This window comes from Bombina bombina, chromosome 10 (assembly GCF_027579735.1).
Source record: "Bombina bombina isolate aBomBom1 chromosome 10, aBomBom1.pri, whole genome shotgun sequence".
NCBI lineage: Eukaryota > Metazoa > Chordata > Amphibia > Anura > Bombinatoridae > Bombina > Bombina bombina.
Window position 1 is genome coordinate 17,287,930 of NC_069508.1, and position 26,715 is coordinate 17,314,644.

Sequence of the window (26,715 nt, forward strand, 5' to 3'; positions counted from 1 at the left end):
CCAATTGGCTGATTCAATCAGCCAATCAGATTGAGCTCGCATTCTATTGGCTGATACAGGAGAGGCGGGAGAGGCGGGATAGGGGTTAAACATTTTAGTATAGTGGCAGTGTTTAGTGACAGAGGATAAATAAAGCTGGTAAAAAGCCAAATAGCAGCAAGATCGATGACTATTAGTTAACATCAGTCCGCTGCTCATCACCCCGTACTTGGTGCGCAGCTTTTTGACAGCTTTTTTGATAAATATGGAGAGCGTATTCAGGTCTGCGGCCGCGATGTTAGGCGATGTCAGGCGAGCATATTAGTGCCGGCGAATACAGCACAGTTGACGGCTTGATAAGTAGGCCTCAATGGCTGTAAATACCAAGGTAAGTGTTAGACTAATGTCTGTCTGTTTAATGTATGTGAAGGGTAAACATAGGCTGTAAATACCAAGGTAAATGTTACACTAATGTATGTCTGTTTAATGTATGTGAAGGGTAAACATAGGCTGTAAATACCAAGGTAAGTGTTACACTAATGTCTGTCTGTGTAATGTATGTGAAGGTTCTTCATAGGCTGTAAATACCAAGGTAAGTGTTACACTAATGTCTGTCTGTTAAATGTATGTGAAGGATATACATACGCTGTAAATACCAAGGTAAGTGTTACACTAATGTCTGTCTGTTTAATGTATGTGAAGGGTATACATATGCTGTAAATACCAAGGTAAGTGTTATACTAATGTCTGTCTGTTTAATGCATGTGAAGGTTCTACATAGGCTGTAAATACCAAGGTAAGTGTTACAATAATTTCTGTCTGGTTAATGTCTATGTTAGTTGTGCAGGTGGTCACAGACCATGGCCGGACTGTTAGCCGACAGACATTTGGCCAACACACAAGTGGTTGTCAGATAACAGCCCAGCCAAGAGATAAATAGATTTGATAGTGTCAGGGTGCCAGGAATCAGACTGAGATGAGAAGTGCAAAAATAATCACACCTTTATTAACAGCAAAAAATAATAAAAAGTCCACAAGTCAAATAACAAGCCAGGAATCTAAAACCAGAGCTGGTAGTCAGACCAGCCGAGTCAGGAGCCAAAGCGAGTAGTCAGACGAGCCGGAATCAGGAACAAGGAAAACAGAAGTCAGGAACAAGCCAGGAATCAGGAACCAGGAGGGACATCAGATATACAGTAGCTCTCACAAACAGGTCTGGGACAACGCAAAGGCAAAACATTCTGAACAGAGGCCCTTTTAATATTAAGTGATGACATCACAATTCTGAGACTGCATCCTGTCTCACACGGATGATGCACACCAGGCTGGCCATAAAAGGAAGTGCAGGAAATGAGCAGCATACCCCACAATGCACCATAGTCTGCAAGAGAGGTGAATAAAATGGCTGCCATCAGCACATGGCAAACAAAACAGGTAAAAACCCTGACAGATAGATAGATTAGTTAGATAAATAGATTTGATAGATAAATAGATAAATTCAATAGATAGATAGATTCGATAGATGGATAGATAAATAGATAGATAGCTAATTTCCCAGACAGAGAATTACAAGACGTGCAAGCTGGGACCCATGGCTAGGTTCCCAGAGGCGGTCCGAAAGAAACAATTTATTACAGATATAACCCAAAAGGAAACATATCTTCCAACTCTGGGATCAGGTTAGGTACTACAGTGTAAATAAAATATAACTTTTATTAAGATCAAAACTGAAAACAGGGTTTAACTTTAAAATTACGACTTGAGGTAAAGATAGCGTGATAAGTATATATATATTTTCCCTAAGTTTAACAGCTCTTTTACACAAAAATACAGTACAACCCCCCAAAATAAAAAAGACCTAACTTAAAAAAAATATATCCATTGTCCCTAAAGGGGCATTTATATGGGCAATCAGCTCATTTAGTACCAAAGAAAAAGCCCTAATCTATAAACACCCCCCCCCCCCAAAAAAAAAGACCTAACACTAACCCCAAAAAATGTACTCACCATTTCTGAAGTCCAGACATCCATCTTCTTCCAGGCGGAGCAAAGTCTTCATCCAGGCGGCAAAGGTCTTCTTCAGCGTGGGACCATATTCAACTGGACCGTCTTCAATCTTCATTCTGGTGGCTTGGAACGGAGGTGGATCGGCAGCGGAGCGGTCATCCGACGTGGAGGTCCTCTTCATGCAATCGTCCGCCACACACAGAAGATTGAATGTGAGGTACCCGTTATATTGGGGTAACATGCATTCCTATTGGCTGAAAATTTAAAATCAGCCAATAGGATGAGAGCTGCGTAAATCCTATTGGATGATTTGAACAGATGCAGGCTCGCATGAAAGTTAAGAAGCAGCAGTCATCAGACCAGAACTTCCTAACCAGTATGCCAGCAATTAGCTGGCAAATTAAATCACCCACCTCAGGGTGACTGACAACCCCCTAACCCCCTACTTGCGCGCCATTGGACTAGCGCAAGCAGGGGGCAGCATTGCACAAGCAAACACTTGTGCATTGTTAAATATGGGCAGCATATTGCTGCAATACGCTGTCCTCCTTTTGAAATGCCGGGCGAACAGGTTCGCGTGAACGAACACTGTCCATCCGGTAGTTGATAAATGCAGCCCAATATCTGTGCCTAATTGTCCTAAGCAGACAGGATTTGATAGGGTAAACCTAGGTTTCAGCATGGTGGCACTCATTAATTTATAGAAATAAAAAATTGTATACAAACTAAAACTTTATATAATTTTTGCTTCAATCTTTAAACAGCCAATATAAAAAAATACATCAATATTAGTTTTTGCTTTAAATACGTCATATCTTCATCATTCATCCTCCAATTATATTTTTACTATTTAATATCCCTTTAAAAAAAGTACTTTTGGAATAAATTCATAATCTTAACCCTTTAAGTGCCATATGCATGTCAGTACTGACTTTTCCCCTTTTCTGCATAATATAAGCATATCTAGATTGCAAGCAGACTAGAGCATCTATTTGCAGGATTGTTAAAATACATATAAATATATACCACAGTAAATTACTGATATCTGCATATGCCACTAGAAAATGCTTAGCTGCTTCTTACAGGTAAAATATAAAGATGGGTAAAATAAGAAAAGCATAAAGAATTTAGTTATAGCTTTTATAATATAGACATTTTGCTGTACATTATATAATTTGCTTGAGACTCTTTGTTATATACATAAATAAGCTTTGCCTGGAAGCACATCAACTTTTGCTACTAATGTTTCCAGGGCTGAGAGCATGTTGCAGGGTCATGGGATGTGTACCCGGTCCGGTCTGAGAGTGCAGTCTCCTTCCGTATTTTATACATATATATATATCCTCCGTGTGTGTCTGCACTCACAATGCTGTGTAGTCATCAACCAGGGTGCAAAGTCAATCAAGTATACAGTCTATATCCAATAAGGGACTGCACTCGCTGGATTTGGTTTAAAGGGACAGTCAAGTATAAATTAAACTTTCATTATTCAGATAGGACTTTTAATTTTAATTGACTTTCCAATTTACTTTTATCATCAAATTTGCTTTTTTCTCTTGATATTCTTAGTTTAAACTAAACCAAGGTAGGCTCATATGCTAATTTCTAAGCCTTTGAGGGCCGCCTCGTATCACATGCTTTTTAAATCTCTTTTCAACACAAAGAGACAGAAAGTACACATGGGCTATATAGATAACACTGTGTTCAGGCACAGAAAGTTATTTAAGATCTAGCACAATACAATGCTAAATTTAAGACAATAGATAATAAACAGTCACAGTCATGTGATCAGGGGGCTGGAAGAAGGTTCCTAGATTCAAGGTAATCACAGAGGTAAAAAGTATATTAATATAACTGTGTTGGTTATGCAATACTGGGGAATGGGTAAGAAAGGGATTATCTATCTTTTATAACAATAACAATTCTATGGTTGACTGTCCCTTTAATTCAATCTTAGAATAAGATAACCAAAAAACAATAGATGTGAAGGTCCTCAAATCCTGTGAAAAAGAAATAATAACAACATAGAGCAGTACTGTTTGAATAAATGACGTGTGATTGACATATAGCTAACCATATATATATATACATATGTAACATATATGGTGAGCTATACAGGTAGCCCTCAGTTTACGCCGGGGTTAGGTTCCAGAAGGAATGGTTGTAAATCGAAACCGTTGTAAATTGAAACCCAGTTTATAATGTAAGTCAATGGGAAGTGAGGGAGATAGGTTCCAGGCCCCTCTCAAAATTGTCATAAGTAACACCTAATACATTATGTTTAAAGCTTTGAAATGAAGACTTTAAATGCTAAACAGCATTATAAACCTAATAAAATAATCACACAACACAGAATATATAAGTAAACTAAGTTAAATGAACAAAAACATTTGCTAAACAGCATTATAAACCTAATAAAATAATCACACAACACAGACTTCACTTGCATTTTTCTGCAAACAGTTCTTTCTATGCATTCCAATCTGGACTGATTTATAGACAGGAAGATCTTGTTCCTTTGAAATCTGCTCGATAGCTCAGCTCTGGTTAAACTGATTAATTTCAGCTTGCTTGGCTTTGCTGCAACACAAGTGGACTGCTCCACCTACTGGCTATTTTAGTAAATGCACTGCTTCTCAATGCTTTTCAATAGCAGTCACATGACTGGAAAAAAAGGTTGTTATTCTGAAACGGTGTAAATTGAACCGTTGTAAAACGAGGGCCACCTGTATTTCAATCACACGAAGCTATTCAAACAGTACTGCTCTATGTTGTTATTATTTCTTTTTCACAGGATTTGAGGACCTTCACATCTATTGTTTTTTGGTTATCTTATTTCTAAGATTGAATTAACTATCACTGAATGCTAATTTTGATTTTTGATTGATTTTTTACTTTTAATTTTTTATATATATTGTGCATCACCCATTGGTTTTTGGATATACACAGCTGTACTCATTTTTTATATATTTTTTATATTTTTGTCACATTTTTTCACATTTTTTGCAATATTTTGAGATTTTTTTTTAACACAGCATTTATATTGTGGAGATAACATCATCTTTTTTTGCACCTGCACATTGGACAACATTTAGGAGGAGAACTGAGATATCACTTGATGAACTTTTGTACTTACTTGCATTAACTCACACTTGGCATTGATTGCCTCATATTTACTGCTTTTTCATTGTTTTTTATGTTTTTTATATTTCACATTGATTCTATGTTTTAACTGTTGTTTTTATCTTGACTGTTCTCATCTGACTGTCATACTCTAAGAGCACATGCTCTACTATTCTATATTAGGTGTATTTTAAGATTGTAATTATTTAAGTCATGCATCCATGCATTTACTTGTGATATATATTTTATGTAATTAATGTAATCATTGTTATTAAATATACGCACTTTTTAAGACATATATTACTTCCCCAACATTCTTTGCTATTAGACCTTGCCTTTGGTTAGGCGCTCCTTCAGCCTCTTTTTGTAAATTCCACAAATGTCTCTTGCTATGGAATAGATGTCATGCACATAATAATGTGTAAGTAAATATTTACTTTTTACATAAGATAAATGTATTTATTAAAGAATAACTAAAAGATAAATATGACAGTGAACAGTTTATATAGTGACCAATCTATACTGTAAATGGTACATTGTACTTTTACTTACAGCTGCTGCATATTAATCTCTTATTAAAGGGACATCAAATAAAGCATAAATCCTTTTGCAGATGACATCATTAATGGCTCACTAACAGGGGATACAGCTGCAAGCTTTTAGGACACTGAGATACTCAGTTATCCATTAAAGGTATCCCCTGTACATCACTTCTGTTATTTTTTTGTAAACAAATTATGTTTTCTTCTAATATAAAGACTAGCACATTTACAATATACAATTTCAGTAGAATGCTGAGGAGGTGCCACAAAGACCATGGGGTCTATTTATCAAAGCGTCAACTGAAAATGAGCTTGAATTCCGTGTCGGATTTGTTGCGAGATTGATCCGCCGTAGTTATCAAAGCGTCAAGATTGACAAATGTTGAAATTTGTGACATAACATACGATCCCGCAATCTCAATCTGACACAGATTGATGCTTACGTCATTACAGATGTTCCGAATACACATTCAACTCTATTTGACCCTTTTCCCAATTTATCAAACATTTAACTGGTACGCTTGCGGCTATTCCAACGCCACGTACCTAGTTTTCAAACCGCCACCCTTGAGGCTGCGGATGCCATAGAACTCAATGGGAGTCTGAAAGCACCGAAAGCTTATGTTCAATGCTGCAAGAGAATGATGTATATTACATTGATTTCTATGGTTGACATTGCTGACACAAATTGTTTTATTAACCCCTATCCTTCTGCTCCCCGACACTGCCGCCACTAAATAAACTTATTAAGCCCTAAACCTAAAAACCCTCCCACATGACCACCACTAACTAAACCTATTAACCCCTAAACCTTCAGCCCCCCACATCACAAAAAACTAAATTAAGCTATTAACCCCTAAACCTAACAACCCCTTAACTTTAAATTAAAATTACAAGATCCCTATCTTACTATAAATTAAAACTTACCTGTAGAAAATAAACTAATTTTAAACTATAAATTAACCTACCCTAACTATTATGCTAGGGGTTAAAAGCTTTATTTAGTTTTTTGCGATGTGGGGGCTGACGGTTTAGGGGTTAATAGGTTTATTTAGTGGTGATGATGTGGAAGGCCAGAGGTTTAGGGGTTATTATGTTTATTTAGTGGCAGCGGTGTCGGGAGCAGGGGATAGGGGTTAATAACTTTATTTAGGTGGCGGTGATGTCGGGGAGTGGCGGAATAGGGGTTAATTATTTTAGTATAGTTGCGGCGATGTTGGGAAGCAGCGGAATAGGGGTTAATATTTTTATTAGTGGCGGCGGCGATGTCAGGAGCAGATGATTAGGGGTTAATAGATTTATTATAGTGTTTGTGATGCAGAAGTGCGGCAGTTTAAGGGTTTGTTAACAACAATCCGATGCTCATCCCGCCTTGGTGCACGTTTTTCTTACAGGTTTTTTAATAAATAAGGGGATCATATTCAGATCCTCAGCAGCGATGTCTGACAATGTCTGGCGAGCGTATTGACGCTGGCGAATGCACTGAGATTGACGCTTTGATAAATTGAGGCCCATGCACTTGCATCAGGTGAATGTATATAAAGCTGATTTCTAAAGACACTGAATTTTAGTTATCAGTACTGAGTTTATTTTTTCATTCAAGTACAGAGAAGATACATATGTTGGTAGCATTCTACGCCTGGGCAATATACAGATATCTACTGCATCCCTATTAATCCACAGGCTATAGATGACATACTTATACCGCAAACGTATAGCCACTAGAACAATACTGAATCAGTCCCATAGTTACCTCATGTTCCTGTATAATTATCAGGTATCCATGTGTCATTATGGCTGTACAGTTGTGTAGCCAGGCCCCTAGGTCATGATTAATTACCAGGTATCCATGTGTCATTATGGCTGTACAGTTGTGTAGCCATAGGTCATGTATAATTACCAGGTAGCCATGTTTCATTATGGCTGTACAGTTGTGTAGCCATAGGTCATGTGTAATTACCATGTATCCATGTTTCATTATGGCTGTACAGTTGTGTAGCTATAGGTCATGTGTAATTACCATGTATCCATGTGTCATTATAGCTGTACAGTTGTGTAGCCATAGGTCATGTATAATTACCAGGTAGCCATGTGTCATTATGGCTGTACAGTTGTGTAGCTATAGGTCATGTGTAATTACCATGTATCCATGTGTCATTATGACTGTACAGTTGTGTAGCCATAGGTCATGTGTAATTACCATGTATCCATGCGTCATTATGGCTGTACAGTTGTGTAGCCATAGGTCATGTGTAATTACCATGTATCCATGCGTCATTATGGCTGTACAGTTGTGTAGCCATAGGTCATGTGTAATTACCATGTATCCATGCGTCATTATGGCTGTACAGTTGTGTAGCCATAGGTCATGTGTAATTACCATGTATCCATGTGTCATTATGGCTGTACAGTTGTGTAGCCAGGCCTCTAGGTCATGATTAATTACCAGGTATCCATGTTTCATTATGGCTGTACAGTTGTGTAGCCATAGGCTATGAATAATTACCAGTTATCCATGTGTCATTATAGCTGTACAGTTGTGTAGCCATAGGCTATGAATAATTACGAGGTATCCATGTGTCATTGTGGCTGTACAGTTGTGAAGTCATAGGTCATGTGTAATTACCAGGTATCCATGTGTCATTGTGGCTGTACAGTTGTGTAACCATAGGACATGTATAATTACTAGGTATCCATGTGTCATTGTGGCTGTACAGTTGTGAAGTCATAGGTCATGTGTAATTACCAGGTATCCATGTGTCATTATGGCTGTACAGTTGTGTAGCCATAGGTCATGAATAATTACCAGGTATTTATGTGTCATTATGGCTGCACAGTTGTGTAGTCATAGGTCATGTATAATGACCATATATCCATGTATCATTATAGCTGTACAGTTGTGTAGCCATAGGTCATGTACAATTTCCAGGTATCCATGTATCATTATAGCTGTACAGTTGTGTAGCCATAGGTCATGTATAATTACCAGGTATCCATGTATCATTATAGCTGTACAGTTGTGTAGCCATAGGTCATGTATAATTACCAGGTATCCATGTATCATTATAGCTGTACAGTTGTGTAGCCATAGGCCATGTATAATTACCAGGTAGCCATGTATCATTATAGCTGTACAGTTGTGTAGCCATAGGCCATGTATAATTACCAGGTAGCCATGCGTCATTATGGCTGTACAGTTGTGTAGCCATAGGTCATGTATAATTACCAGGTATCCATGTGTCATTATGGCTGTACAGTTGTGTAGCCATAGGTCATGTGTAATTACCAGGTATCCATGTGTCATTATGACTGTACAGTTGTGTAGCCATAGGCCATATATAATTACCAGGCATCTATGTGTCATTATGGCTGTACAGTTGTGTAGCCATAGGTCATATATTATTACCAGGCATCTATGTGTCATTATGGCTGTACAGTTGTGTAGCCATAGGCCATGTGTAATTACCAGGTATCCATGTATCATAATGACTGTAAGGTTGTGTAGCCATTGGTCATATATAATTACCAGGCATCTATGTGTCATTATGGCTGTACAGTTGTGTAGCCATAGGTCATATATTATTACCAGGCATCTATGTGTCATTATGGCTGTACAGTTGTGTAGCCATAGGTCATGTATAATTACCAGGCATCCATTTGTCATTATGGCTGTACAGTTGTGTAGCCATAGGTCATGTGTAATTACCAGGTATCCATGTGTCATTATGGCTGTACAGTTGTGTAGCCATAGGTCATGTGTAATTACCAGGTATCCATGTGTCATTATGACTGTACAGTTGTGTAGCCATCGGTCATGTGTAATTACCAGGTATCCATGTGTCATTATGACTGTACAGTTGTGTAGCCATAGGTCATGTATAATTACAAGGTATCCATGTGTCATTATGGCTGTACAGTTGTGCAGCCATAGGCCATGTATAATTACAAGGTATCCATGTGTCATTATGGCTGTACAGTTGTGTAGCCATAGCCTATGATTAATTACCAGGTATCCATGTGTCATTATGGCTGTACAGTTGTGTAGCCATAGGCCATGTGTAATTACCAGGTATCCGTGTGGCATTATGGCTGTACAGTTGTGTAGCCATAGGTCATGTATAATTTCCAGGTATCCATGTGTCATTATGGCTGTACAGTTGTGTAGCCATAGGTCATGTATAATTTCCAGGTATCCATGTGTCATTATGGCTGTACAGTTGTGTAGCCATAGGCCATGAATAATTACCAGGTAGGTATCCATGTGTCATTATGGCTGTACAGTTGTGTAGCCATAGGCCATGAATAATTACCAGGTATCCATGTGTCATTATGACTGTACAGTTGTGTTGGCATAGGTCATGTATAATTATCAGGCATCCATGTGTCATTATGGCTGCACAATTGTGTAGCCATAAGCCATGTATAATTACCAGGTAGCCATGTGTCATTATGGCTGTACAGTTGTGTATCCATAGGTCATGTATAATTACCAGACATACATGTGTCATTATGTCTGTACAGTTGTGTAGCCATAGGCCATGTGTAATTACCAGGTATCTGTGTGTCATTATGGCTATACAGTTGTGTAGCCATAGGTCATGTACAATTTCCAGGTATCCATGTGTCATTATGGCTGTACAGTTGTGTAGCCATAGGTCATGTATAATTACCAGGTATCCATGTGCCATTATGGCTGTACAGTTGTGTAGCCATAGGTCAGGTATAATTACCAGGTATCCATGTGTCATTATGGCTGTACAGTTGTGTAGCCATAGGTCAGGTATAATTACCAGACATCCATGTGTCATTATGGCTGTACAGTTGTGTAGCCATAGGTCATGTATAATTTCCAGGTATCCATGCGTCATTATGGCTGTACAGTTGTGTAGCCATAGGCCATGTATAATTACCAGGTATCCATGTGTCATTAGGGCTGTACAATTGTGTAGCCATAGGTCATGTATAATTACCAGGTATCCATGTGTCATTATGGCTGTATAGTTTTGTAGCCATAGGCTATGATTAATTACCAGGTATCCATGTGTCATTATGGCTGTACAGTTGTGTAGCCATAGGTTATGTATAATTTCCAGGTATCCATGTGTCATTATGGCTGTACAGTTGTGTAGCCATAGGCCATGAATAATTACCAGGTATCCATGTGTCATTATGGCTATACAGTTTTGTAGCCATAGGTAATGCATAATTACCAGGCATCCATGTGTCATTATGGCTGTACAGTTGTGTAGCCATAGGCCATGTATAATTACCAGGTATCCATGCGTCATTATGGCTGTACAGTTGTGTAGCCAAGGTCATGTATAATTACCAGGTATCCATGTGTCATTATGGCTGTACAGTTGAGTAGCCATAGGTCATGTGTAATTACCAGGTATCCATGCGTCATTATGACTGTACAGTTGTGTAGCCATAGGTCATGTATAATTACCAGGTATCCATGTGTCATTATGGCTGTACAGTTGTGTAGCCATAGGTCATGTATAATTACCAGTCATCCATGTGTCATTATGACTGTACAGTTGTGTAGCCATAGGTCATGTATAATTACCAGTCATCCATGTGTCATTATGACTGTACAGTTGTGTAGCCATAAGCTATGTATAATTACCAGGTATCCATGTGTCATTATGGCTGTACAGTTGTGTAGCCATAAGCTATGTATAATTACCAGGTATCCATGTGCCATTATGGCTGTACAGTTGAGTAGCCATAGGTCATGTGTAATTACCAGGTATCCATGTGTCATTATGGCTGTACAGTTGAGTAGCCATAGGTCATATTTAATTGGAGGTTCTACCAATGGATATTTGTCAGCTATAATTTATGCATGGCTGAATTAATATGGTAAATGTTTTGTTAGTTTACTTCAGCTTGTCTGTCATTTCAAACCGATTATTTACATGAAATATATAGAATATTTATTATTGTATTTTAACATAAATTAATCTTGAACTAAATGTTGAACTAAATTATCCACAAACTTTCTAGAAAATAGAGATGAGGAGTTAGCCATCTAGGAGAGGTGGATTTATTGGGAAGAGAAGCTAAGTTGTAGAAACAGGACAGACTAATAAACACATCCATTAAGTTTTAAGGTACCAAAAAAAAAAAAGCCTCTATAAATTACCAACAGTAACTAAGGAGATGTTCAATGACCAAACGTTAGGAACTTGGATTGGACATATTAAAGAAATATTATATAAATCTTGAACATAAAGATATGCAGAATCTGTTGGTGCTCTACAAATAACCAATAATAATAATAATAAAAGGATTGGGATCTCTATTTAGTAAGTTACCTTTGGGGATAGATGGATGGGGACGCTGGGAGACAGGGATTTTCTTTTCTTTTTTCTACTTCTTCATATATCACTGTATATGATTAGTGATGTCGTGAACCTAAAATTTTGCGTTCACGAACGGCGAACGCGAACTTCCGCAAAAGTTCGCGAACAGGCGAACCGGGCGAACCGCCATAGACTTCAATAGGCAGGCAAATTTTAAAACCAACAGGGACTCTTTCTGGCCACAAAAGTGATGGAAAAGTTGTTTCAAGGGGACTAACACCTGGACTGTGGCATGCCGGAGGGGGATCCATGGCAAACTCCCATGGAAAATTACATAGTTGATGCAGAGTCTGGTTTTAATCCATAAAGGGCATAAATCACCTAACATTCCTAAATTGTTTGGAATAACGTGCTTTAAAACATCAGGTATGATGTTGTATCGTTCAGGTAGTGTAAGGTTTTTTTTTTTTTTTAAATGTACACTACTGTTTTAGCAGATATGACTTGCACTGGTGTCACACTGTGCCCTGGCAGGACCTTAAACGCACACGTGTGAGGGAAACTGACTGCTATTATTTCACAATAAAAAAGGTTTTTTTTTTTTAAATGTACACTACTGTTTTAGCAGATATGACTTGCACTGGTGTCACACTGTGCCCTGGCAGGACCTTAAACGCACACGTGTGAAGGAAAATGACTGCTATTATTTCAAATTTAAAAAAAAGTTTTTTTAAATATACACTACTGTTACACCAGATATGAGTGGTGGCACTGGGCAAGTGGGCACAGTATACGCTGTGAGCCTGACACACACGCTGGCAGGCAGGCAACTGCAATTAGATTACACAGGAAAAAAAAAAAAAAAGCAGACTGATGTTCTAGCCCTAAAAAGGGCTTTTTGGGTGCTGTCCTTACAGCAGAGATCAGATGAGTCCTTCAGGACTGTAGTGGACACTGAATACACTAGCCTAGCTATCGATTTCCCTATTAAATCAGCAGCAGCTACACTGTCCCTCCTCTCACTAACAATGCAGCTTCTGAATGAATCTAAAATGGATGCTGTCCAGGAGGTGGGAGGGTCTGGGAGGGAGTGTCTGCTGCTGATTGGCTGGAATGTGTCTTGTGACTGTGAGCTACAGGGTCAAAGTTTACTCAATGATGACGAATAGGGGGCGGATCGAACATCGCATATGTTCGCCGTCCGCTGCGAACGCAAAAATGCTATGTTCGCTGCAAACTATTCGCGGCAGAACTGTTCGCGACATCACTATATATGATGTTATCTGTTATTTTGGAATTGGCTTTTTTCTTATAGTTTTAGAAAATAAAAGCTAAATGTACTTCTCCTCTACAAGATTCTTCAAAGGGCTGTTGGAATGGAGATTTCTATAACTGTTTAATGTGATAGTCAAGAAAGAGAAAATACTATTGAGGAACATGTATAATCTGGTGTTTTGCTGTGTTTGTTATTTAATTCTTTAAAAATTACAAAAAAAATATAAAAAATAAATAAGTAAAATGAAATATTTCCTATTCCTTTAAGAAGATGATGAGAGTACATTTGTCATTACACTCCAGTCCACTAGGTGGAGACAAAAACACCCCTATATACCAGAGCTATGCCAGAATCTTGCAGTCTTTTTGTGTCCAAGATAGAGTGAGTTGAATTCAGAAGTGCTGATCTACACATTGTTTGGTAGGGGTTCTCTAATTGATCTGAGTGGACAGAGTTGGTGACAGTTCAGCTTATATTAGTGAAGCTTTACTTATGTTGCAGGATAAACATTTTGTAAACCTGAGGTTTATTACAATCTTCTGAAAACTGCAGTGCAGACAAGAGGTTGATCTTAAAGGGACATGAGACAAAACTATTATTTTCATGATTCAAATAGAGCATATTATTTTAAGCAATTTTCTAATTAACTTCTATTATCAAATTTGCTTTGTTCTATTGGTATCATACATTGATTGGCACAGGAACTGGGAGCTAGCTGCTAATTGGTTACTGCATATATATGCCTCTTGTCTTTGGCTTACCAATGTGCTCAGCTAGCTCTCAGTAGAGCATTACTGTTCCTTCAATAAATGATACCAATAGAATAGAGCAAACACACAGAAGTAAATAGTTGTTCTGTCTGAATCATAAAAGAAAATGTTTGGGATACCTGTACCTTTAATCCTTTAGACAATATTCTATAGAAAACCTCCATTAATAACTATAAGGATGTTTGTAGATAAATCATTTTCTATACAATTGTGACCTTCTATAATCTCATTTGTTTTTGTGAAGTTGATTTCTTTAACAGTTACGCTATTTGTTTTTACTTAATAATATACTTGTTATAAGAATATTTATTATACTTGTGGGTTATGGATACAATTGTATCGGTGCAATCTGATATTTATTTTACTGTGTTTTGTTTTGAATTTAAACGTCAATAACAATATATGTAATAAAATACACTCAATAGGGTTTATTTGTTCTGTTTTCATTACAGTATATGACATGATAACCTTGAATTGCACATTGTAATGACATCACAACCCATTTATAGGGCAATATGACTATATTTATAGTAGAAACGTGTTTAGCTCTAATCACATTACAAGGCGCCAAGTACACTTGTTACACAAGATGTCATTCAGCCCTATATTTTATATCTGCAGATCATATCAAAGAATCTTCTTGTTCAAGCAAATTCATTTGTTTATTTTCTTCCTGTTTTGCATCAAACATTATTCTACAAAAAAAGGAAAGAATTATTATTGGATTAGTGATGGTGTTCAGTACATGACGTTATTTCTTACAGTTTATAGCACAATTGCAGTGCAGGGATAATACATTTAAAATTGAAATTCTGTTAAAAATATTAATCAATGAAAATGAAATAACAATGCAGAATTCACTGATGATTTATTTTGCCTGCTTTTACTGTATGATTATTTGCATTTGTTGTAAAATGTGTGCATGTCTCATACCTGCCTAGTACGGCCAAAAGCACATTTTTTAACCTAAGTATGCTGTAAATGGCTTGAAACATCTATATATTGTTAATTGTGACCAATCAATTGTAAATCAGTTTGTGCACTGCTCTAAGCAATCACTAAGCTCCTGCCCTTTTAAGGTGCATAGGAAAGGCACAAGATATACAGCAAAGGCAACCATCACTCATGGCTATTCCTTAAGGTTTCATATTTATTCATTAATACATTTATGGGGAATTACATTTTGAGGTTAAGGTCCCTATAAGAAGTATAAAGTATACAGATTTTGTACAAATGTTGCTTCGAACAACAATACGTAATGGAGGGGCATCTGGGAGTTGCTAATGCTGCCTAAGCCTTGAATCTCTTCGTATGTAGTGTTCAGTGTTTGTTGAACACTTTTTGAGCACAAGAATCCGCAAGACCTATTGAGGTGTCTCCTATGTCTTCTTCTTATCAGATCATTTGTATTCCCATGTCACTCACATGCTGAGACCCTCAGTGTAGAATGAATATAATCTGCATCACATAGTGAATATTTAGCAGTGCTGGAGGGTACAACCACATTTACCCTCTGTGAGCAGATGCTATATCAGACAGAAACATTACTTTAGGTAAATCAGCTTACGATCTGTACATGCTGCCTCTATGCTGTCATAGCATGAACTTTACTGATGTTATATTATATGTAACTATTTATTTATACTTTGCTTCTTTATTGTGTGTTTCACAACTTTATTCTCTCTATTATATTTAATGAACATAAAAAGGAAATAAGTGATTTTAATTACTTTGCTAAAAACAAACCCTAGACTAAAAAAAAACCCCTAAGTTAAAAATGCCCTGTGTACACAGCACCATTATATACTACAGCATTCATCTATACTTTATCTAACACAACGCCATGTTGTAAACTGTTTGATTAATCAGTGCAGGAGCTAATATTATTATTATATTGTTTTTTGCTTATATATATAAATGCATGATTTAGATCAGTAATTAACCCTTACACTGCAAAATATCTGCATACTAAAGTAAAGATTTAAACGCATTCATGTATGATTTGCAAAACTGTGCTAATAAAATTAATTGAAACCTAATAAGTATGTTTGTCTAATCTTTCTTGTTTGTGACAAATCATGGCTATAAATAAATGAGATTTGCACAGCTCTAAGCAATCTTTTTCCGGTATGTAGCTGGGTCAAGCAAGTTCATTTTCACTTATGTATTACACGACACTTGGACTAGATTACAAATGGTTTTGCTCTCTATTGCGCACAAGTGAAAAGGGGTTTATCGCAGCTCTTTCCGCACATTGGAATATATATAAATGAAACACTTGCACTCACTGGTCTTTTCCAAAAGTCTTTGCTGTGACAAAAATGTAACGTTTCAGGGATAATGTATCCTCTTCCTCAGACATAATCAATACAAAGTGATACAAACTTATACAAGTAACAAACAAAACCCCACCCCCTAATTAGGACAGAAAGACCGCCAAACGGTCGCCATGGTGGTCTTTCTGGCCTAATTAGGGGGTGGGGTTTTGTTTGTTACTTGTATAAGTTTGTATCACTTTGTATTGATTGTGTCTGAGGAAGGGGATACATTATCCCCGAAACGTTACATTTTTGTCACAGTAAAGACTTTTGGAAAAGACCAGCGAGTGCAAGTGTTTCATTCTACTTATTGCACTAGCACCCTGGCAGCAAGCAAATAAGTGGGAGTGCACATCCCAGCTACACACACATATATATATATACTGTATAGGTATATATACATTTTAGCAATAAACTATCAGATATATTAGATATATATAGAAATATGTATTTATGAATAAATAGAATATTAAAATTTTCATGCTGGATTAACGTACTTTGTTTAATTGCGATTGGGTTTGCGCGCGAGTAGTGTGTTAGGTTTTTTTTACCACTTTTTATGCTCCATTGAAGTCTATGTGGGAATAAGTTAATGCAGTTGCGATATTTGAATATCGGCTTTTTGCAAGGGTTGGGTTAGCACTTGTGCAAAGCTTTTCACTTTCAACTTGTAATATGCGTGCTACCCAACGTGTATTACAAACTTACTTTACCGGAGTTAACGCGTGAGCGCTAATTTGCGCTCATTTGGTAATCTAGCTTACTTGTAGGTAAAATCCCTTGCTCTTGCTATTTACATGTGATCATAGGTAGCGACCGCTTACTACATAATACAATGTTGCAGGGGTTTCTAGTTTTAAAGAGCTTCAGTCGCATATTTTGTTTATATAACCATAGCAACAGCTTCCGTTGCTACAAGTCTATGCACATGGTGCTGATCCAGAGACTGGTAAGGTGCACGTGCACATGGTGCTGATCCAGAGACTAGTAAAGTGCATGTGCACATGGTGCTGATCCAGAGATGGGTAAAGTGTAAGTACACATGGTGCCCATCCATAGACTGGTAATGTGCATGTACATATAGTGCTAATTCAAAGACTGGTAAGGTGCACGTGCACATGGTGCCGATCCAGAGACTGGTAAGGTTAAAAAGAGGTTGAGGTTAAAAGACAATTAAAACAGCATCAGCATATCTGTTATATTCCTGTAGTGTCTCTTTATATAGGAATCAGCACCTTTTCATTTTTTCATTTTTTATTTACTTTTTATTCTGTAATTAATATGTCATTTTTCTTTAAAACTACTCACCTCTCTTGATGCATTTAGGATATTTCAGTACTCCTCGGTTACACTGTGCTCTAAGTAATACTGCATCATGTATCTCATATCCGTCTAGACACGTAAATGACACAGTATCTCCATGTGCAGAGTACAGTTTGGTGTCAGATCTCCATCTCAGCCTTACATTGTGCGCTTTCATTTCTTTCTCATCTGCGGTGCACGGCTCTGGGAAACAAAAAGGAATAAGATAATGTTATCTATTTTGTTATTTCTTGCATTTGAAATGTGATATGCACAATGTATCAAAGCATTTTTTTGTAATAAATGTAAACAACCAAAAACTATTTGCTGCCGAATTGACTTCTGTAGCAACTGTTAAAGGGACATAATACTCATATGCTAAATCACTTTAAACTGATGCAGTACAACTGTAAAAAGCTGACAGGAAAATATCACCTGAAGATATTTTACCTCACAATTTCCTCAGCTCAGCAGAGTAAGTTCTGTGTAAAAAGTTATACTCAGCTACTGCCCAGCTGCAGGTAAAAAAAAATAAAAAAAATGAAAAAATGAAGAAATGAACAGCAGCCAATTAGCATCAACAGTGCTGAGGTCATGAACTCTTTTACTGTGATCTCATGAGATTTCACTTAACTCTCATGAGATTTCATAGTAAACTTCCTTAAACTGTATAGGGAAATAAGATGAGTGTGCATGAAGCTCACTCCCTTGCCTGTCCCGGGACAGACATACTGATTTACTGCTTAAAGTCCTTTTCAATGGGGTTTGAATACTTAGGACATTTTGAGGTAAAATATCTTTCTTTTTTACATAGAGATGTTCAGGTGATATTTTCTAGTCAGTTTTTTACAGCGATGCTGCATCAGTTGCAAGTGTTTCAACATTTGGGTATCATGGCCCTTTAATAAGTTAAGGAAGATAAGTAACCAAACATGCTCAGTTTTATATAAAAACACTTTACAGTACAAACACAAATATCTCCATTTCTCATGTTGTAAGAAAAAAAGCAGCTATTTGTTTTATCAGCTCTGTATCAGTTTGACATTACCTATTAAAGTATATGATCCCCTCAAATTGGGAGAATTGGAGCTATGAAGCACAGTGGATTTTTTGTGTGACATTTTTTCTAAGTAGATTTACTATCTATATCTTGCCACAACCAGTCATCAATTTGTTTTGTAGATTGTTTTATTGATGGACATGTGCAAAGATTCTTTCTGTTCACCATGAATTATTAAAAGTCTTTAAATGAAATGAGAAATATTATTTACTTCCTCATTGTATACATGGATACCCCATAGACCTTCTGCTCAGATAGGTGATGTCTTAAGGCAGAGTCTATCCTCCTCCTGTGACTAATTTAGACTATATTTGCACACACATATGAGAACAATGACTGTCTTTTCTGTGTTCACTTCTTCTGTGGGATATACACACACTTTGTTTTTTTTTTTTTGGGGGGGGGAAGAAAATTCTTTATGCATCTGTATTAAACAAGATTACAGTCAATAACCAGTTTTAACTACTGTTAATACCTGAGCTTTTGGAGAGGTTAAAGAGACAGTCTACACTAAAATTGCTATTGTTTAAAAAGATAGATAATGCCTTTACTACCCATTGCCCAGCTTTGCACAACCAACATTGTTAGATTAATATACTTTATAACTTAAACCTCTAATTTTCTGCTTGTTTCTAAGCCAGTACAGACAGCCTCTTATCACATGCTTTTTTATTAGCTTTTTACAACAGGAGAATGCTAGTTCATGTTAACCATATAGATAACATTGTGTTCACACCTGAGAAGTTATTTAAGAGTTAGCACAACACAGTACTAAATTCAAGTCAATAGATAATAAATAAAAAGTCATGTATGATCATGTGATCAGGGGGCTTTCCGAATATTCTTAGAAACAAGGTAATCATAGAGGTAAAAAGTATATTAATATAACTGTGTTGGCTAAATGCTGACAGCGTATGATGTCGGCATTCAGCGATGTCTGGCGAACATGATACGCTACAGCCAGACATTGGTAAATCGGCTCCTGTGTGTTTTCTTTTTACTTGACCCCCATAAGGTCTTCTGTCCTGGAGTGACCAGATTCTACTGATAAAAAGCTTTACAGTTTTCATTAGCTTTGACAAGTTCTCCATGAAGCCCCTTAAATAATTATACAAACAATCATTACGCAATTTTAGACCCTGACAGGCTCAATGGGTTTTGCTCTTTTGCTACTTTACTTTTATATTACATATTGTCTAAGGTCAAAAAGTGGTAAGATAGATGTTTAGTCCAGAATAATGAATAACTGAGAAGTTTTAGAAGTTCCTTATACTAATCTATCACAACTGTACTTTGAAGTGTTAGTACCTAAAAAAATGAGTTTGCCTCATGAACCTTCATGGAAATCTGAGATTGCCTGTATTTCTTCAAAGATTCCAAGTGGCCTTTGGATAGAAATCTTAACAAATACATGATACTACAACTCATAAGTTATTTAAATAATGTGGTGGATAAAATTACTTCAAGATATAAATCAATATATCCAGTTCCTTTGAAGTTCATGTTTAGTTCACAACATCCTCCCCATGTTCGGTGAGAAGCTGTTTTTGTGGTAAAAGATTCTCTAAGGCTTAATTTTCTCACAATTATCTTTCAACGCAGCTTCTGTATTTATTAAAGAAGCTACCTGTTTGCATGGAGAACTCTGACAGTAAAACTCTTTTTTTTTATTTCAGACAGCTATAATCAGTTTATTTTAAAGTTCTGAAGACAAATCTGTGACTGTGACAAGTAGCTCCTTTAACCCTATTTTGGCCTTTGAAATAGCTGATTTAGCCTGTGGTATCCCAAACTATAGTGAAAGTTTTGATACTGGAGTCTCAGCTATTGAATAGCCTAAGTAAGCACAGCCAGCAGGAGAAATGACACTCCCAGTGGGGTGCAGGATAGTTAAGTAATACAATTATAATTTTCCTTTGTATTGAACTTTAGTTTTCCAGACAAATATAAGATAAGGAAGCTAGTGTGTGTACACAAAGTGATAACATAATGAGATATGATTTAACCTGAAGCTCAAACCATTGTAATAGGCTGTGGTTTAAAAACACAAAACCAGCTACTTCATATACACAAATAAACCTGAAAATGCAATTTCTCATACATTTTATACTCTGCAGCTGGTATAACAAGTCATTGAAAATACATTAATATAAAAACAATTTTACAGTGTACTGTCCCTTTAAGTACATATACATCATACAAGTTTTTCTTAAGACTTATTACTGTGTACTTACCTAAGCAAACAGGAGGATTTTCCCATACACCGTTCTCACATTTAATTATAGAGTTTCCTTCCATTACATAGTAATTAGGACACAGATACTCCACTGTACTCCCAGAGTGATACAACGTCTTTCTGTCTTGTCGCGTGTCTCCATATTGTACTACAGGTGGAGGACCACAGCCCTCTCCTATTCCTGAAATACATTAAATAACATTTATGGCTCTAGTATATTCTGTAATATTAACAAAACAGCATCCTTTAAGTTCAGTCACATTCATGATTTGATTATCTCTTGGTTAAACGACAGTATACACCGATTTTCATGTAACTGCATATAATAGACACCACTATAATATGCACAGATACTGATCTAAAAATCCAGTATAAAACTGTTTAAAAACTTACTAAGAAGCTCCCAATTTAGCTCAGTTAAAAATATAGTTGAAACACCCACTGCAAGTGGGAAAACAGCCCCCCCCCCCTTAATTTGCATATGAAAATACTCTTTACACAAACAGGAGCAAGCTGGAGTAGGTATACATCAGTATTCTCCTAAAACTTTGGGGCTTGGTTAGGAGTCTGAAAATCAGCGCAATGTTATTTAAAAAGAGGCAAAACTATACATTTAAAAACAAACAAACAAACAAAAAAAACTATGGGCTATATAAATAGATCATCTACAAAATATTTATGCAAAGAAAAATCTAGTGTATAATGTCCCTTTAACCAGTCACTGGACCTGGGGTGTAAGATGGACTCTGGTGTTCTAAAGTGGGAATAATCTACATGGTGTTGGGGAAGTCACAGTCTAAGTCTAGGTGGGGGTAAGAATGTATGGTGTTTGCCCATTTGTACTGCTGTTTTTATGATGCTATAAAATAATCTTCATAAGAAACAATAAGGAACGACTTTCATCCATACCTGAAAAGAGTTAAGAAATTTTGGCTAAAACAAATGCTCAGGTGAACTAATCCGCTTGGCTAGTTAAAATCATGTATTCTATGGTCATTACAACATTGTTTCTCAAAATGATGTACAAGCATGTATGTATAAGGAATGATCATAGAATCCAGTGTAGACAGAATGAGCAATATGGTTAGAAGGGTGAGTGCACTGGATGGAAATCATGGATTCTGCTCACAGCTTCAGTGTTTATCTATGGATAAGTAAACTGCTTTTTGATAGCAGAAGGGGATATCATGCTAAAGAATTTACCAGATACACAAATATGCCTAAATGTTAAATACACTTGTATCAGCTACTACAGAGGTTGTTTTCAGTAGGAATTTGGGATCAGATTTCCATAATTGTGAGTAGTTCTATAGAAAATGTCATATAAATCAAATGTTTATCCATAGTAGAGGTTAAAGCTAAACATATTTTATGTCACATACTTCCTGGAAACAGGGAAATCTGTAAGGAAATAATCTTGTGTGTAGGTTTTATGTCTCTAATGTCTTTAAAATTAACTATCATTTTCAACTTAAAGGGACATTAAACCCAATTTTTTCCTTTCATGATTCAGATGGAGAATACCATTTTAAACAACTTTCTAATTTACTTCTATTATCTAATTTGCTTCATTCTCTTGATATTCTTTCATGAAAAGCATATCTAGATAGGCTCAGCAGCTTCTGATTGGTTGCTGCACATAGATGCCTCATGCGATTGGCTCACCCGTGTGCATTGCTATTTCTTTAACAAAAGATATCTAAAGAATTAAGCAAATTAGATAATAGAAGTAAATTGGAATGTTGTTTAAAATTGTATTCTCTGTCTGAATCATGAAAGAATTTTTTTGGGTTTAATGTCCCTTTAAAGATACAGGGAACTAGATGCACTACTTTATAGTGGCTTTATAGAATTCCAGCATGGAAATAGAAGTATTACCGAGCATTCTTAAACAATCTCGCCAGCCCAGAGACCTTTAGATAATTGATGCCCTGGTATCTCTTCCATATTTATCCTCTTCTAAATAACTAAAGCTAAATATTAAGGGATAGCTTGATGTGCCACTTGTAAGACACATGCACACTCCTGAGAATAAATCCCTGCATTTCAGCAAAAATAACTAAAAAACTAAGAAAATTTGATAATAGAAGTAAATTGGAAAGATGTTACATTTATATGTTCTATCTGGATCATGAAATAAAAAATTTGGGTTTTATGTCCCTTTAATAAAACATTTATATACGGATTAAAGGGTATTTGTATGGTATTTGAGAAGGTATTTGAATGGAAAGTGTCATAATGTGTAAATATATATATATATATATATATATATATATATATTTGTGTGTGTATATATATATATATATATATATATATATATATATATATATATATATATATATATATATATAAATATATATGTGTCTCTACATGTGTATTTATGTACTTATATATGTACATACATATAAATACATATATGCACATGAATAGTATATACCTACACACAGTATATATATATATATTTACTTTTGAGCCCTTTCCACTTAAATACCTTAAAACATGAAAACGTTATAAATTCTTATATGCTGTATATATCTGTATAACTCTATACCTGTATATATTCTGTTTAGTTATATATATATATATATATATATATATATATATATATATATATATATATATATATATATATATATATATATATATATATATATATATATATAAATATAAAAAATAATCATATATATAGAAATATATATATTTAAAGACAAAGATACATTTCTTCTATGTGAAGAACATTGCAATGTAAAATATGCTACCGTTAGCACTGTAGGTCTAATACAGTGTTGGTAACAGCGCACTCCATTAAAGTCTATGGGCAGAAATTACCTTGGTCACGATATCACTCACGCAACTTGTAATACATGCGCTAATCTGCCTGTGTTAAAAGTTTACTTCAAGCATTTTTTGTGTTCGAACCAAAGTGCTAAATAGCACACCACTTGTAATCTGTCCCTAAGTGTTATACATGGCTAACTGTAGACTTAATGCTTTGCTATTTCATTATAATTAGAAGTAACACACGGATTTGCTTAATTACTGTTTCAAGCTGCAGTACTATTTTACTGAATTACTGTTGTAAACTGGACATAACGTGTTTTGCTATATAATTTATTAGCAAATAGTTGATTTGAGCATCATTTACTTCTGGTTTTATTAATGAAGTAATTTTATATTTTACTATTAGTTTAATCGTTAACATACAGTGGAATTGCATTATCCCTTTGGGGCGCGATCCGATATCGATCGCAGTTTGCGGCGCAAGCGAGGGAACCGGCGTCGCCCGCAGTTTCAGCTCGCAACTCGAGCCATCCCATATAGGTCGCCGTCAGATGCTAACGTGCCGTAAGTCTGACAAACCAGCGATGTCCAGAAATCTGCGCAAGTACAAATTTCTGGCGTCGCCAGTGACTTGCGCCACGTTAGAATCTGCCGGCGCCTATAAAACCTGACTAAAGTCTAAAACACCCGCACTGTCTAACACGCCTCCCTAACATAGCCCGCACTGTCTAACACGCCTCCCTAACATAGCCCGCACTGTCTAACCCTCTATCCGCTATCCCCCCTCACTATCCTAACAATAAAAAAGCTATTAACCCCTAAACCGCCGCTCCCGTACCCCGCCGCAACCTAATAAAGTTATTAACCCCTAAACCGCCGCTCCCGTACCCCGCCGCCAGCTATATTATATCTAGAACCCCCTAAAGTGAGCCCCTAACACCGCCGCCATCTATATTAAAATTATTAACCCCTAATGTAAGCCCCTTACACCGCCGCCATCTCTATTAAAATGATTAACCCCTAATTTAATCTACCTACCCCGCCGCCAGCTATATTATCTATATTAACCCTAAGTATATTATAGTTAATATAGGTATTACATTATATATATTAACTATATTAACCCTAATTATATTAGGGTTAATATAGTTAATATAGTTACTATAGTATTTATATTAACTATATTAACTCTATCTAACCCTAACTAAATTTATATTAAATTAATCTAATTAATTTATAAACTAAAATATTCCTATTTAAATCTAAATACTTACCTATAAAATAAACCCTAAGATAGCTACAATATAATTAATAATTACATTGTAGCTATGTTAGGGTTAATATTTATTTTACAGGTAAATTGTTAATTATTTTAACTAGGTATAATAGATATTAAATAGTTATTAACTATTTAATATCTACCTAGTTAAAATAATTACCCAATTACCTGTAAAATAAATCCTAACCTAAGTTACAAATACACCTACACTATCAATAAATTTAATAAACTACAAACATCTATCTAAAAATACAATTAAATTAACTAAACTAAATTACAAAAAAAAAACAAACACTAAATTACAAAAAATAAAAAAAAGATTACAAGATATTTAAGCTAATTACACCTATTCTAAGCCCCCTAATAAAATAATAAACCCCCAAAATAAAAAAAATTCCCTGCCCTATTCTAAATTCAACAAATTTCAAAGCTCTTTACCTTACCAGCCCTTAAAAGGGCCTTTTGTGGGGCATGCCCCAAAGAATTCAGCTCTTTTGCATACAACAAATACAATACCCCCCCCCCCCATTACAACCCACCACCCACATACCCCTATTCTAAACCCACCCAAACCCCCCTTAAAAAAGCCTAACACTACCCCCCCTGAAGATCTCCCTACCTTGTCTTCACCACACCGGGCCAAACTCCTGATCCGATCCGGGCGATGTCTTCCTCCAAGCGGCAAAGAAGAATTCTTCCTCCGGCGACGTCTTCCTCCAAGCGGCAAAGAAGAATTCTTCCTCCGGCGACGTCTTCCTCCAAGCGGCAAAGAAGAATTCTTCCTCCGGCGACGTCTTCCTCCAAGCGGCAGCAAAGTCTTCATTCTTCCGGCGGCATCTTCAATCTTCTTTCTTCGCTCCGCCGCCGCGGAGCATCCATCCCGGCCGACTGCTGAACTTGGAATGATGTACCTTTAAATGACGTCATCCAAGATGGCGTCCGCCGAATTCCGATTGGCTGATAGGATTCTATCAGCCAATCGGAATTAAGTTAAAAAAATCTGATTGGCTGATTGAATCAGCCAATCAGATTCAAGTTCAATCCGATTGGCTGATCCAATCAGCCAATCAGATTGAGCTCGCATTCTATTGGCTGATCGGAACAGCCAATAGAATGCGAGCTCAATCTGATTGGCTGATTGGATCAGCCAATCGGATTGAACTTGAATCTGATTGGCTGATTCAATCAGCCAATCAGATTTTTTTAACTTAATTCCGATTGGCTGATAGAATCCTATCAGCCAATCGGAATTCGGCGGACGCCATCTTGGATGACGTCATTTAAAGGTACATCATTCCAAGTTCAGCAGTCGGCCGGGATGGATGCTCCGTGGCGGCGGAGCGAAGAAAGAAGATTGAAGATGCCGCCGGAAGAATGAAGACTTTGCTGCCGCTTGGAGGAAGACGTCGCCGGAGGAAGAATTCTTCTTTGCCGCTTGGAGGAAGACATCGCCCGGATCGGATCAGGAGTTCGGCCCGGTGTGGTGAAGACAAGGTAGGGAGATCTTCAGGGGGGGTAGTGTTAGGCTTTTTTAAGGGGGGTTTGGGTGGGTTTAGAATAGGGGTATGTGGGTGGTGGGTTGTAATGGGGGGGGGGGGGGTATTGTATTTCTTGTATGCAAAAGAGCTGAATTCTTTGGGGCATGCCCCACAAAAGGCCCTTTTAAGGGCTGGTAAGGTAAAGAGCTTTGAAATTTGTTGAATTTAGAATAGGGCAGGGAATTTTTTTTATTTT

The 26,715-nt window shown here is 36.6% G+C and overlaps 1 protein-coding gene across 1 annotated transcript in view; it reads right to left on the reverse strand.

The window, feature by feature from the left end:
- Nucleotides 1-14,413: 14,413 nt before the first annotated feature.
- The window catches only part of LOC128641198 (uncharacterized), a 434,766-nt gene continuing 422,464 nt past the window's right edge, over nucleotides 14,414-26,715 (reverse strand). Inside the window, exons 24-26 of the mRNA XM_053693764.1 lie at nucleotides 20,920-21,102; nucleotides 17,632-17,829; nucleotides 14,414-14,700 (exon numbers count right to left, since the gene is read on the reverse strand). Of these exons, the coding sequence (XP_053549739.1) occupies nucleotides 14,696-14,700; nucleotides 17,632-17,829; nucleotides 20,920-21,102 (386 nt within the window). The 3' untranslated portion in view covers nucleotides 14,414-14,695. The remainder of the gene's footprint in view (nucleotides 14,701-17,631; nucleotides 17,830-20,919; nucleotides 21,103-26,715) is intronic.